The following is a 15,292-nucleotide window of genomic DNA, read 5'->3' as shown; positions in this document are numbered from 1 at the left end:
TGTATTTAGTGAGTCCTGGGCAGGATCTATTGCAACTGGTCCCACAGTAGCCTGCTATTGCATGGTAAGTGAGCCTGGGTGTGCTACATCTGGAAGAGGCCAGAACTGAGTGGGCCAGAAGTGGAATCAGTGCAGTTGCAGAGTTGTGGATTAGGTCTTTCAGAAACAAAAGAAACTGGGGAAGGCATATATGAATTTGCCATTTGTTATTTTATGACTGAAATTATTAGGAATTTAATTAGTTAGAAGATTAATTTAGATTTATTGTGAGTTTGAACTTAACAGTAACTCTGTTCAAAATTTATTATTACCCAGAACAATGTAGATTTGAATACTTTTATGACGTAGTCTACATATACAGTGGCAAAATGCTCTGAGGTGTTAAAATGGGCTGTATAGCTTCAGGCTGCATGGTGAGGGTCTGTCACATTTTTATTATTCCCCCGTGTAAAAACTATGTATATAAAATTTAGCATATCAAGAACAGAGGTTCTATTGTAACCTTTTGCTCATTTTACTACTTTTCCACTTAGAAGGAATTATTAATGTAGGAAAATTTGAAAACTGAAATCCTACTCCTGCAGTCTGAAGTAATGTAGTCTTTTCTGACACTCAGAACCTCTTCCTTACTACTGTGTTTTGCTGCATATCTATTTAAGTACTTCTATTTCAAGAAGATCATTGGTCTTTGATACTTACGCAGGAACAAATCCAGAGGAAATTTTTCATGCTCATGTCCAAGTAGAATCAATGGGACATAAGTGTAATTAACTTTATATGGATAGGGGCCAGTATAAAATACAAATGGGTTTAAAGGGCTATTAGGACAATTATATGTGACCAAATATGCCAGAATTGCCCTGTGGAACCCAAGATAGTTGAAGAAAATAAGACTCTTTGCAGTGGACTCCTGAGGTATGTTGAACAGGATTACTATTACTGTTTCTAGTTCTACTGTTACCCAAATAGGAGGTCTCTTTAATTAGTTGGGGGACTTAGCATTAAAGGAGACAAGCAAGAGGGATAACTAGGAATCTCCACCAATGTTCACGGGGATTATTCCCTTAGAGAATTCTTGAATGAAACAGGCAGATGTTCAACCACAAAGGTTTCTTTATTTAAGGAGAAATAAAAAGGTAATCAAATAAGCACAAAGCATACACAGCACACATACAAGGCTAGCTAAGAAAACAGAGGAAAATGGGAGAGAGTGATTTGGGATAGGGTGATAATTACCAGTCCTGAAGAAGGGGGAGGTCCACGGAGGCTGCAGTGAGAATGAGCAGTGTTCCACGAAGAGAAGAGGCAGCTCAAGCAAACTTCAGGGTGGATATATGGATCCAGAACACACAATAATAATAATAACATTCAATTTATATACTGCCCTTCAGGACAACTTAATGCCCACTCAGAGCAGTTTACAAAGTATGTCATTATTATCCCCAAAACAAAACACCCTGTGAGGTGGGTGGGGCTAAGAGAGTTCCAGAAAACTGTGACTAGCCCAAGGTTGCCCAGCTGGCTTCAAGTGGAGGAGTAGGGAATCAAACCCAGTTCTCCAGAATAGAGTCCCACACTCTTAACCACTACACCAAACTGGCACATACATAGCACATGGCTGGGGAGTCTAGTTATAGAGTGAAAAGCTCCCTGGGGCAAGCTGATGCCTTTGCTCCCAAAACAGTGGCTTAATGGCTATCTCCAGAGGTGAACGGTAGAGTTGAGAGAAGCTTCCTAATGTGGACTATAGGTGTAAAAGGTGATTGATGACCCTTTTGGTAGGGGACACCCTACCAAAGGTTGGGACACCCTCTGAATCAGGTGGCCACTATCAGAGCGGTCACCTGTATTAGGTTTCGATGGGGAAATCACTTGCAGCCATAACTGCAGGTGGATCTGATCCCAAGGCATGTTGAGATTGAGAACCACCCAAAACAATAATGGCCAACAGGCCTACTACAATAGGCCCCAGTTAACAGCAGCCTCCAATTCCCTGAAGCCATGTGGCCGCCAATTAACTGCCGCGGCCTAGCAAACAAGGGAAAAAAAACCTGGGCCTAGCAAAAACTATGCCCTGGCCAAGGCCCTTATAAACAAGCTCCTGGTAAACAGAATAATTTAAGGGGCCACAAATTGCCCGGGGGGGGGGGTCCCCTTATCTGCCCAAAGTATTTGTGGGGGGTGGGGTATGGCACAAATTGCAAAAGGTCTCAAACATCGCCCGCAGCAGCGCAAGACCACAACCCTAAACTGCCCACAGCAAGGCCAAGTTTATAGCTGATTCAAAAACCTATGGCCACCTCTCACAATCCCAGGCCACCCCCAGGCCAGGAAAGCTACTTGGGGGAAGGGCCCTGCCCACTGATGGCCCCCATGAGGCCCAACTGCATGGCGTGGCTCTGTACTGTATGCCGTGGGCGACCGACAAGGTGAATGGAGCAGCGCACTGCCCGCTGCTGGCCTACATGAGACCCCGACGAACGGCGTGGCTCTGCGCAGACCACCGCGACTGACAGGCAAGGCACTTTAAACCACTCCTCTCGAGTCGCTGCCCTAGCTCGATGCAGTCACCGCTCGCTGCTGCCGTGCCACAAACCACCAGCGCCCTCAGCCCTCTCGAGGCTAAAAGCCAACCGAGACAGCTCCTAGCAGCAGCGGTCCTCCTGCTTCGCTCGGGGAGAAAGCGCTGCTTTCTCCAAGCTGAGCGAAATTGCAACTGCAGGAGGCCGAGGGGCGGAGCCCCCTTATATGCATTCTGGCTCTGCCTCCTCCTCACTCCCTGCATGCTGGAAGAGCATCTGTTGTTCTTCTGCCAGCAGGGAGGCAAAAGCTTCAAGCAGGTAAGCTGCTAGCCAGGAGGGCAGTAATCTCATGCAAACACTGTGGATAAAATTATAATAAAACCTGAGAAAGAGCAGTGGGCAAGAGAAAGATTTGTAGAATTTGGTGGTCTATGGAAAGTGCCTATTGCATGAAGGCAAAGCAGTCTCATAGTGTGAAAATGACACTTTGGCACTCCTGGTGAACAGTTTTGTCAGATCTTTGTAGGGGCTACCCTTAATTCCACTGTGTATATTATATTTAGGATGCACATAAAGTATACTAAAGCATTGATGTGTGAGAGTGCCTAGCATGTGCTTTGAAAGATGTATACTTGACATAAAACTCTTGCGTATGTGTGTTCAGAAACTGGCAATTATTTGGGCTAAATACAGTACTGAGGAAAATTGCATGTCATCTTTAATGTTCAAGGAAGGGTCAACAAACTTAACTAAATGAAATGGTAAAGTGAATTTTCCTACTTCAGACTATTGGTCTCTTTCATATGGGCTCGTTAACCTGCCTTGCCTTCTGGAAACAAATGGATTTTTTAATGGTTTCAGGCACTTTAAGGATAAAGCACAACAACAACAAAGGATCAAAACAGGTTTTGGAAAACCTGGATTAAGTCTTCATTCGTTGTGGGAGGACAACATTTTATCCTTAAGATGTATGAAACCTTTAAAAAAAATCTGTATACCTTCAGACCACAGGCTGTCACTTTTGATTGGTGCCCACATTAAAAAAAGTAAAACTCCTGCAAATAGAAAACTACCATTTCAAGATAGTAGGCCTTTGCCTACTTTGCTGTTTTTCTGTTTGCAGGAAGCTTTTAGCATGAGGAAATATCCAAACACCTGAAGTCAAATAGACAGCATTTCTTCAGTTACCTCCATTCCCATGGATGTGTAGACCAGGCCTGAAGTTGACCTCTTGTGAGGAAGAAAGAATACGAAACTCCACACACGATGATGACTTTCTCTAAACCACTGCAAAGAAGCTGTTTTTTAAGTATCAAATTCTGTGAAGTAACAAATTAATGTAAATCAGGGACAGAACTGGTTTCAACCTAACAAGATCTAGTAGTACACAGAAGATAGAGTGTCCAGTTTGCACTCTTCACTCCCTTGCCCCCTTTACAGATTCCCATGCTTCTGGATGGTTATTCCACTATCCAAGAACAGCTTTTAATCAGATGCAGGAAACTACAGTAGGAAAGCCCTGCTGTGTGACAAGAACTCTGCTTATGGTTCTTTTGATTCAAACAACTATTAATTAGTCATACTCATAGAGGGGCTAAATCTTTGTTAGAGGGGTTAAATCTTTGTTGGCATGAATTACAAACAAAAAGGGGGAAATAGTATTTTAAATGGTTGTTTCTTTTCCTCTTGTTTTTTTCCAACATATAGCACATGGCCACTGTATTGGAGATAGCTTGAGTGAGAATGCACCAGCGCCTGAAACGGACATCAACCTGGAAATATCATTTTCTGAACAAGCAAGTCTCAAAGATAACTCAGCTTGCAAAGTTTCTAAGCACAGAGAGGATGACACACTTCTTCCTGTAGGTGCTCCTTTTCTCTTGCTTCAATGTCTTTCATTTCACACTCAATATTTTTACCTGACTTCTAAATGTATATGAGCCTGGAGTGAGCCTGAGAACATTGCATTTTATGACTGGCCTATGCAACTAGCAGATGAAATAGAGTAACTCTGCTAGGATGAGGTGGTATTATTTTTCCCATTTTAAATTGCAGATACAAACTTCTCCACACAGAAAGTTGGGTTCAGGAAAAGAGTTCTTGTCTAGCTTTTTTCCTGAGGACCTAATTATACGATACAATTTTTAACATGTAGTATTTGGGTTCTCCCAACCTCACCTTCTCTCAGTCAGCTGTGAAGGAGCTCATGTACTAAGTGTACTGGGTTCCAAATAGGATCAGGACTAGAGATGGGCATGAACTGAAATACGAACCAAAATTAAGCACGAACCAGGTTGGTTCGTGGTTTGCAAATCACAGTTCGTCAGATCCCATTTCTGACGAACCGCCATGAACTTTTAGGCTGGTTCATTTGGTTCGTTTTTTGGTTCATCACTGGAGACAGCCTGGTGCCAATCAAACAGTTTCCTAGGCAATAGGGGATGGACTTCCTGCAGACCTTCTACTGACCTGAAAGTGAACTTCTGCTGGCCCAGAAGTGATGATTTTCTGGCTTGGATGTGATGTTTTCAGGAACCAAACGAACCGGTTCGCAAACCAAGGGCAGGTTCGTGAAAGTTCATGGTTCATGGTTCATGAAATTTGACAAACCACGAACAGCATGGTTCAGCTTTTTTCTGATTCATGCCCATCTCTAATCAGGGCCACTGTGTGGGCTTCCTCCTCATGACATTTTCCCAGTGAAATGGCGGTGTGGGGGGGTGCCTGCTTGCCCCAGGTATATGTGCAACTCCCAGTGGGACAAATAGTGCCTCCCCAGAGGCTCTTCTATGGTTAAGGTGTGGCCTGTTATTGAATCACTTTAAAAAAGATGTATCAGGCTCTTGTCTGCACCATAAAGCTACTGAATAAGTTGAGTCCTTAAATTGTTTCAGAGTTAGGTTATTTTAAAAAGTTCTAGACCAGTGTGTTCCACCCTCCTTTTAAATTAAGTAGTAGAGGTAGGCAGGAGGGGAGAGATTCCAAGCCACAAGTAGATCAAGTGAATTTCTTAAAGCAAATAATTGCATAAATATAATGAGCAATTTCACCAAATAATAACAACATTTAATATTTAAAAAATATTTTTTAAATTTTGTAATCCACTGAGAGTGATGACAAAATGTTGCCTATGGCAGCCCCTCATGCCTGGCAATAGTTGTCATATAGGCCATCCAAACATATACCAAATGGGAACTATGTTTTCTTTTTTGCAACATGTTGGAATTATAATTTTACACTATGATCTTTTATTAGAATTTCAGACTGCCAAAGGATAAAACGGGTACAACAAAGATTGGGGACCTTGCCATTCAGGATATGAAGAAAATCCATTCTTTAGCGCTGATTGAACTGACTGCCCTGTTTGATATACTTGGAACAGAACTTAAGCCACAAAAAGCAATAAAAATTAAAATAAAAGGTGAGTTGATTTTGTTTGTGGTGAGAAAGTTTTGTATTTTAGGGGTAACCTTGAGTCCACAAAATTTCTCCAGCATATGGGCTGTTGAGATCAACCTTGTTTATACACAGACTATTAACACAGGACAACATAACAGTTAGGCATTAAGGTGTTAATTTCTTTTCTTGGCTAGAGTGAGGAGGAAGATTGCGTTGACAGTGTCTGTCACTTTGGAACATTAAGAAAACATGGTCCAGGAGTCTATATGAACATAGTGAGTCAGACCACTGGTCTGTCAAGGTCAGGATTGTCTGCTCTGACTGTAGAAACTCTTTGGGGTTTTGGGTAGGCCATTCACATCACTTGCTGCGTGATTCCTTTATCTGGAATTGAATCTGGGACCTCCTGTATACGAAGTTCAACCAATGAGTCATGGCTCCTTCTCGAATTCTACTAGTTTGTTGTGTGCATTGAACAATCTGTAACAATACATTCACATCATTGTGAGGGGCAACATGATATTTTTATGTAAGTAAGTTTGTAAAATGAGCACAATCCAGCCAGTGTGAAACTCTTTATGGGCATTTTCAGTGGCAGAATGTTAACATGTACTTAAACATCTTCTACTAAATTTTAACTTTGGTGGGATTGTGCTGTATAGTAGACAAAGCTGCAAAATGCAGAGAAACTGGATTGTAGAGGCATCTATCCAAAGAGAATATAAACAAAGTATTATGTTTTTTCAGCGTTTCCGTTGTGTGACTGGTTCTTACTGTTTGTCCTAGGCAGATGTTACAACCCCCTATTTATAATGCTGCTTTAGTTTCATCAGCTTGTCACTTCATTCTGCTTGCCTTGTATTTTTCTGTCTTGCCCTCCCTCTTCTTTTTGATCTTCATGTTGTTCCATTGCTTGAACATTCCATTATTTTACTTTAAACTCTTTCCAGTCTATAGAAATTCAGCTCTGAATGTCTCAAACATAATGTTATCTTTTTTTCCTTTTTTTGAAAGGGAGGGAATATAGTTGTCCAGAGTGGCTCTGGTCCCGAGGCAGTGCTGAAACAGCAATTTAAAATGATTGACTGGCACTCTCACCAAGATTTTCATTTATGTTTTTGGCCATCAGTTTAGGAAAACTGCATTTCCATCATGTTTCTGCTACACTTTTCCTGTGGCTTGATATTTTTGTGGGGTTTTTTTTGTGTGGAATGGCACTCCCATTTCCTGATTTTAAAACAGTCCCTAATTTTACTAAAAGCATATAATTTTCTTCTTTTTGACATTTTCTTGCATTTGTGTGCAAATGTTGTTATGCCAAAACTATACTATGGCAAATATGGTGTCATCATCAAAAAAATTACCAGGAGTGAAATAATCGGGGGGCTTCCAGTATATTAATTCTAATTACTGGCACTGAATTCTAATTACTGATCCACTTAAAATATTAAGTGGACCAGACTATCCATATATGTGTTATATTTTATAATTTTATTTTAGTGGGCATCTCAGGATTAGAACAAACCACTTTAATTGGTCATTTAAACAAAACAGTGAAAAGAAACAAAAGGCATTACTTTTAAAATGGTAACTGTGATCTTAGAGGAATTTGGTCAAGATGTTGATACATCTACTAGAACGTGAGGAAGTTCCACTAGCTGAGAGACCTCATCTCCACCTGTCAGCCATAATTTCACAATACCCCACTCATTTACCCTGAGACTAATAATGTGTTATTGCCAGTTTCATCATCTACATATATAGTACATTTGTGTAATGCTTCTATAAGAGGCTCCCAGCACTGTCCCAAGCGGAGTTCTATCCTTCTAAGCCCATTGACTTCCAAGGATTTAGACGGGTGTAACCCTGCTGCAGATAGCACAGTAAGTAAAAAATACTACTGCTGGAAATCTTCAGTTCATTATATTGCATTAGATCCTTTCTGGATGTTTGTTCAGGTATGTATATATGTGAGAATCTGATCTGCTACAGCCATTGAGGATCTGTTTAACATTCTGCCCAGTGAGGTGCTGACTCAGTCTTCTAGAATGCAGAAAATAGGCATGGCCGCCTGCGTCTATTTGTCACTTCACAAATAGGCTAAGAAGTAGATCTTTCTATGATGACAGTAACTGCAAGACGTCTCTCATTTCATATATCAGAAAAAATATTTCAGTAAACATTTCCAAGTTTCCGTGGGAAGGGGGAAGCAAGTACTTCCTCTTTCTCTCTCCTGCAGGCTTCCTTGGCCCCTGTATGCAGAAAATGTTATCATTTTGCTATCTTTCTTAATTTTGAGTTTCTCTTTACTGTTTTACAGTACTTGAAACATGTTACCACTTAATCAAATACCTGCTTGGATCAAACTTTGTGTCAAGGTTCAGCAGAGATGACAGTATAGTAGCTAAATAATTGAAAGCAACAGTGAGTGATGAAAGAGACTGCAGGGCACAATTAAGTTCTCCATTTCTCAGCACAGAAAACAACTTCTTCCAGAACAAAACCAGCTGCAGAATGTGACTGGAATTGCCTTTCCCCCATATTTATTTGTATGTGCCTTAAAAGGTGTGTACAGTTTAAGCACATGTACAAAAGCTATGTCGATACCTTTGGAATTATGGGTGTTTTGAGCTTGGACAGGATAGTTGTGTTTGCCTTCAGGTCTGGAAAACAGATGGACCCTGTAGGTGCCACTTCAGAGTCCCTCTGAGCTTGTTCTGTGAAAGTACAATAAACATATCAAACCTACTTCAGAACATTCAACTGTTGGTGACCATACAGTGATCACTAACAGTACTGCCTCGTATTTCAGCATGCCACTTCATGTGTCCAAACATTTGCAGCAATCACCTTCACAGTTGCCCTTTAAAATAAGATATTATCAGCACCATGGGGATAATAAAGAGTGATGAGGCTCAGAGAGCAGTGGCTGTCAAATTTTACTTAGGGAGTTTGTGGTCACTGGGAGTCAGGGCTTCCAATGCATAATCAAACTACTCCACTATACCAATCAATCAACAATTATTCCTCTATCATTCAGTGAGTTATTTCAAGAGTTAAATTATTTGCAAGTATATCTCCAGGAATAATTTTACTTTTAGTTACTTTTTCATTATTGAAGAGCAACTGTGCTTTAAAGATTCAAGAAATGTTAACAACAGCTATAATATTGTCGAAGGCTTTCACGGCCGGAGAACGATGGTTGTTGTGGGTTTTCCGGGCTGTATTGCCGTGGTCTTGGCATTGTAGTTCCTGACGTTTCACCAGCAGCTGTGGCTGGCATCTTCAGAGGTGTCTTTTGGTGCTACCCCTCTGAAGATGCCAGCCACAGCTGCTGGCGAAACATCAGGAACTACAATGCCAAGACCACGGCAATACAGCCCGGAAAACCCACAACAACCAACAGCTATAATAGCCAATTAAAACAGACCGAATACAAAAGAGTAAGCTTAAGTACAGATGTGATTCTGTAGTAACAGAAGATGAAGGAATGCTGAGAAATGTTGGGAGGACAGAATAATTTTAAGCTATCAGGAATAAAATATCAATAGTTTCTTAAATCTCTTGTAATTTTAATTTTCATTTAATTCTGAAAATCTGCTTTGTAGGGTCAGCACTGCAATATTTAAAATAATACAGATTCTAATATGCTGATGTTTTTCACTGTGGTATACCTTATTATTAGGAGACACTAAAGGCTATTCAGTTATGGATGGACATAAGGTAGTTGTGCCAATATGTATGCTTAAATTATACTGAGGGTGACTTGCAGTATGATCGTAAACATTTTTCCTCAGGAGTAAGTTTATTCAATGGGGCTTACTCCCATATAATTATACAATAGAATTGTAGTCTTAATAGACTGCTCAGATGTACTAGGTAGTAGCTTTGAACACATTATAAAAGAAAAATATAAACAGAAAAAATGTGCTGCCATCTCGTAAACTGGAAGAGAAGTAAGTAGTGTCTGTCTCTTGCTTCATGCAGAATCTGGTCTTTTTGGAGTCCCACTGCCAGTTTTGCTAGAGCAAGATCAGAAGAGAGTTCCAGGCATCAAGATACCCCTAATCTTTCAAAAAGTGAGTAGTCATAGCCAGTCCATTTCTGACATATCTCTTGGAATCTAGTGTAATTTCAGCACTCTTTCTGTGTGCTGGGGAATTTAGGAACAGTATATACCTATCTTTTGAGAATATTTATACACCCTGCCTTTTTCCTGACACAGTTAGAACCCAAAGTACATGGCAACAGTAGCAACAATACAAAAATAACAATCTATTACAGTAATTAAAACATGTCATTAAAATATGTGAATAAAATTATAACAGCCATAGGTTCAAGTTGTGGCCACTACTGCAATTTTAGGGAAGCGCTTGAACATTTAAAAAAATGCCATGAGGGCTCAATCCTGTTTGGGGCTGCTTCAGGGTGGAGCCAGAGAATCTCCCACCCACCCCCCACCCCATGCACCTTGTCAGGTACTGAAAGAGCAATAGGGTCGAACCTGTGGCCATTGTAATATCATCTGGCCAATAGTCATAGTGTTCTGAAAGCTAATCTGTACAATACTTTGCCTGCATAACAGGCAAGTGGTCTATTCAGGTAAGTAGCCCTGTAACATCTGATGATGGGATGTGGGAACTCGCAATCCACTTCTACAGCTAGGGTACATTTGGGATCCAGAAATACCTGATTACAGAGTCCGATCTGTAGAGTTCTTCAAGTCATCTCCATCAGTGTTTCATTGCCCCTGCATGTAGACTGCATGTGAATTAACACAGGAATTGATGGAGACCATAGGTGCCACTTTTTGTGTTGTCCATTGTAAAAAGCACAGGTAGCTCACACAGTGTAAAATACTCTAGTTCTATTTGTATAGGAAAATTCACTCTCTCCTGAGTTATTGGCTCCAAAATTTCAAGAACTGATATGAAAAATATACATCTGAAGTTGCATAAGCAAAGAGTAAATATGTCAGAGAAATATTTTTACATCCTTGCTCCTTGATAATAAGAGTGAATCACTATTGTGCTTTATGTGCATGTTTTATATTTGGTGGGATGCAGATACTTTGCATGCATCCTCCTCTTTCTCTGAAATGTTTTGTATAAACACTTGCCAAAAGAATATATTCAGTCCATTTGACCATTCTTGTGGCAAACAGACTGTGGGGGCAGAATGCACCTAGTTTACATGAAATGTTTCACAAAAAGCTTGGTTTAATGCTCCAGCTCTATATCTCCTTATTCAGACATCCTAGTGATGCAATAAAGGTCCTGAGCCACTGCCTGCCCGCTGTGGCTAAATGGCTAAAAGGGAACAAATTGAAATTAAATCCTGACTAGACAGAAGAAATGCTGGATGGGAAGGCTGAGATCTTGAAGGGCTTCATGCTTCCTACCTTTGATGGGGTTCAGCTGACCCTTACTGACTTAAATAAGAGCCTAAGGATCTAACTGGACGCAGCATTACTGCTGGAAAAAGTTAATGTCACTGCAAAAAACATTTTTTCCAACTCACTTTAGCACAGAAGATGACCCCTCCTTTGACTTTGGCTGATATGTCCACCTGGATCCCTTCCATGGTAACATCATGACTAGACTACTGTAATATACCATGCATAGGTCCCCTATCAAAGTCAAGCTCAAAGACTCCAGTGGATACAGAATGCCTCAGCTTAGCTGTTACCAGGAGCTGGATGGAGCATGCTTATTACTCTCATTCTGCAGTCACTCCATTGGTACAAGATCAAAAACTGCCTGTACCTGTGCATTCTCTATTGCAGCTTATGGAATGACTTGCCCTGAGGCCAGGAAAGTTCCTCTCTTGGCATTTCATAAACTAAGCAAAATTTAATTATTCAGGAGGGCTTCTCGACACAGGTAAAAGGGCTATACTACAACAGAATGGTTCAGAAAAATGCTTTAAAGAAGGGAAAGAGACTGTAGACTGCTGTACTGTTGTGTATAATACATGGTGTTTGTTAATGTATGCATTATCCTATGAAATTTCTGCAACGTTTAAGATGTCATGTTAATACTTAGGCTTTGTTTTGGCTCTGTCTCAGATTTCTGCTTCGTTTCTGATTTCTGCAATCCTAATCCTATTACATTGCTTATTGGATGTCCAACTTGTTCATTGTAATGATATACACTTTGTAACCCCCTTAGTCTCAGTGAGAAAGGCAGACTATAAACAACTTAAATTAAGCGTGGCTGCAATGTGACCTTAATTCTAATTGATTCCTATCTGATTTTAATCCAAGCAACTATACATACAATCATAGCTAAGTACTTTGATCTTTAAAAGAAACCAGTAGTTTGGCAGAATATAAAGGATTCTGCCAGCTTGGTTGCAGTAATAATGTAAAAAGCATGGGAGATCCTTATTTTTCACAAGAAGACATCTTTTCACTCTTTATACCCATAGAAGAATTTTAGTTCCCAGCTATGAAGCTGACATATTTCCCATTTTTCTTGGCAGCTTATATTCCAGATAGAAGAAGGAACGCTGGATACAGAAGGCCTTCTTCGAATACCAGGTGTTGCAACAAGAGTAAAGGTAAAGTACTGTTTGAGCTTGGAGAGGATAATGATGCATTTGTTATTAACTTTAGACATACAAACCTAGAAGCGCATCTTTGGTAGCAAGATGGACATCGGTAAGAAATATTTCTAGGATTTTTTTAAAATCATCCTGCAATCAGTGTGTCCGTGTTTGTCCATCCAGGTGGCAGTGTAGACGTATGCCAGCCTCCCCAGTAAGACATGCATACAAGCTGTCTGTGGAGTGTCACATGCTGAAGCCAGGACAGTAATATATTTAACTTCATGGAACAATGAAGTGCAATATGTTGAACTGCTGTCTTGGTCAACTGGGATTGAAATGGATGCAGTTTGTTTAAAAAATTGAAGACACAATGCATGACTTCTTCAATATCATATCTAACATGTTGATATAGAGACTTTGTGAAATCTTTACAGAGGAAATTTTCATACATGATTGTGAAAACATCTTTGCATAACCTCTTGAGCTACTGAATGTTGAAACATCAGAGAGCATTTACAAAGTCAAACATGCATTATAACTAAGTACATTGCTTTGCATTCATGGAAAATGTTATGCATGTTTTTAGTGCTGCATGTAAAAATTCCCTGGCAATACAGTGCAAAACTATTTTAACAAACTGTACTAGTTTTTGCATGAAGTATATGTGCATTACTTTATTGAAGATATGAAATTTATATAATCTGAATATTTGGCTGTTTTCTGTTCTGTCTTTCAGAGTCTTTGTCAAGAGTTAGAAGCAAAATTTTATGAAGGGACATTCAACTGGGAAACCGTAAAGCAACATGATGCTGCAAGTCTTCTAAAACTCTTTATCCGTGAACTTCCTCAGCCACTCCTCACTGTGGAGTATCTCAGGGCTTTCCAGGATGTACAGAGTAAGCATCACTGGCAGCATCTGATTGTAATGTTAGATTTTCAAGTATGTAAAACTTCTGCTGTGAATAAAATTAGTGAACCTTTACTGAAAGCCTGCTAATCATTGCTGGTAACATTATTGCTATTGGATTTAACTAATAGTTTAGACATACAAAGGAGAGTTGGGACTAGACATGGGCATGAACTGAAAAAAAACACAAACCACCTGATTCGTGGTTTGTCGGGGTTCCATGAACTACAAACCACAAAATCCACAAACTTGTACCAGTTCACAAATCGGTTTGTGGTTTGTAGTTTGTGGAAATCAAACGCCCTGCACCGCAGCAGGCAGCAGGAGAATGAAGCCAGTGTGGGGTGTTTGAAACTGACAGCTCCCTTCTACTGTCGCCCTGAAGCAGCAGGAGAAGTCTGTCAGTTTCAAAACATCCCCACAGGCTTCATCCGATGGGATGAAGCCAGTGCGGGGTATGTGAAACTGACAGCTCTCATTCTCCTGTCCTCCTGCTGCCCAGGGAGGAAAGAGAACGGGGGCTGTCAGTTTGACAGATCCCGTGCCGGCTTCAGCCCATAGGCTGAAGCCAGCACAGGGTCTGTGAAACTGACAGACCCTGTTCTCTTTCTGCCCAGGGTGGCAGGAAAACGGGCTGTCAGTTTGACAGACCTCGCGTTGGCCTCAGCCCATAGGCTGAACCCAGCGCCGGGTCTGTCAAACTGACAGCTCTCGTTCTCCTTCGCTGTCAAACTGACAGCCCGTTTTCCTGCCGCCCTGGATGGAAAGAGAACGGGGGCTGTCAGTTTCACAAACCCTGTACTGGCTTCAGCCCACGGGCTGAACCCGGTGCCAGGTCTGTCAAACTGACAACCCCGTTCTCCTGCCACTCCCCGGAGGCAAGAGAAGGGGGCTGTCAGCTTCACAGACCCCGCACCAGCTTCAACTCAGGGGCTGAACCCTGCGCGGGGTGTGTGAAACTGACAGCCCACTTCTCCTGCTGCTCTCTGGCAGCAGGAGAATGAGGCTGTCAATTTCACACACCTCTCAGTGGCGCCAGCCTGTCTGGGGTCACCAACAATCACAACCCACACGAACCAGGCCTGGAAAAGTCGTGGGGGTTCATTACCATGTGGTTCCATGAACTGCGTGTTAACGAACCACGAACCAGCCCAGTTCATGCATTTTTTGGGGTCATAATTTGATTCGTGCCCACCTCTAGTTGGGACATCACCCTGTATTCAGAACAACAAATTACTTATTATGCAGTAATACCGGACATTTGCTTAACAGAGAACATTGTGCTTCAGTAGGTGATTCCTTATTGATATGAATAATAGTAGTCTCACAGGAAGGATTTCTCTTCACAAAACATCTAGAAATAGGTGTAATATGTGTTACTCTTTTATCATGCTTTTGAAATAGCATTATTTATCTGTTAACAATAAAAATATCATGTAACGTGTTTGAGATATATGCAAAATGATTTAAAAACAGACATTTGTGTGTTTTGCTGACAGGACTTCCAACAAAGAAGCATCAGCTGCAAGCATTGAATCTTTTGGTCCTTCTTCTCCCTGATGGAAACAGAGATACTCTAAAGGTTAGATAGTGTTGAGACATTTCTGAAACATCATTCTAAAATAGGCACTAATTCATTGAATCTAGGAAAATGTATGTGTACTTTTAATTGCACAATATGTGTACTCTGAACCAGTGAGCAGTGGGTGGAAGGAAGGTGTTTCTCTGCCAGCTGCTTTCTTTCCTCAGCATTCCTTTTCCATCTTGCCACTTGTCCAGCTCCATTGCACTTACACATATGCCACAACTTTGCCTTGGAGATGCAACAGCCAAGTTTCTCAGACATGTGATGGATGCACAAGCAGTAGCTCCAGCAAGAGTAGATGCAAGCACAGGACAGCCTGACAATGTGGCA

The 15,292-nt window shown here is 41.0% G+C and overlaps 1 protein-coding gene across 1 annotated transcript in view; it reads left to right on the top strand.

The window, feature by feature from the left end:
* Nucleotides 1-15,292, top strand: part of ARHGAP18 (Rho GTPase activating protein 18) — an 84,899-nt gene that overhangs the window by 46,087 nt on the left and 23,520 nt on the right. Inside the window, exons 5-10 of the mRNA XM_054975537.1 lie at nucleotides 4,230-4,384; nucleotides 5,778-5,943; nucleotides 9,909-10,000; nucleotides 12,405-12,482; nucleotides 13,207-13,366; nucleotides 14,877-14,959. Coding sequence (XP_054831512.1) covers nucleotides 4,230-4,384; nucleotides 5,778-5,943; nucleotides 9,909-10,000; nucleotides 12,405-12,482; nucleotides 13,207-13,366; nucleotides 14,877-14,959 — 734 coding nt within the window. The remainder of the gene's footprint in view (nucleotides 1-4,229; nucleotides 4,385-5,777; nucleotides 5,944-9,908; nucleotides 10,001-12,404; nucleotides 12,483-13,206; nucleotides 13,367-14,876; nucleotides 14,960-15,292) is intronic.

Source organism: Eublepharis macularius, chromosome 1 (assembly GCF_028583425.1).
Source record: "Eublepharis macularius isolate TG4126 chromosome 1, MPM_Emac_v1.0, whole genome shotgun sequence".
NCBI classification, from domain to species: domain Eukaryota; kingdom Metazoa; phylum Chordata; class Lepidosauria; order Squamata; family Eublepharidae; genus Eublepharis; species Eublepharis macularius.
This window is presented reverse-complemented; position numbering and strand designations above follow the sequence as displayed.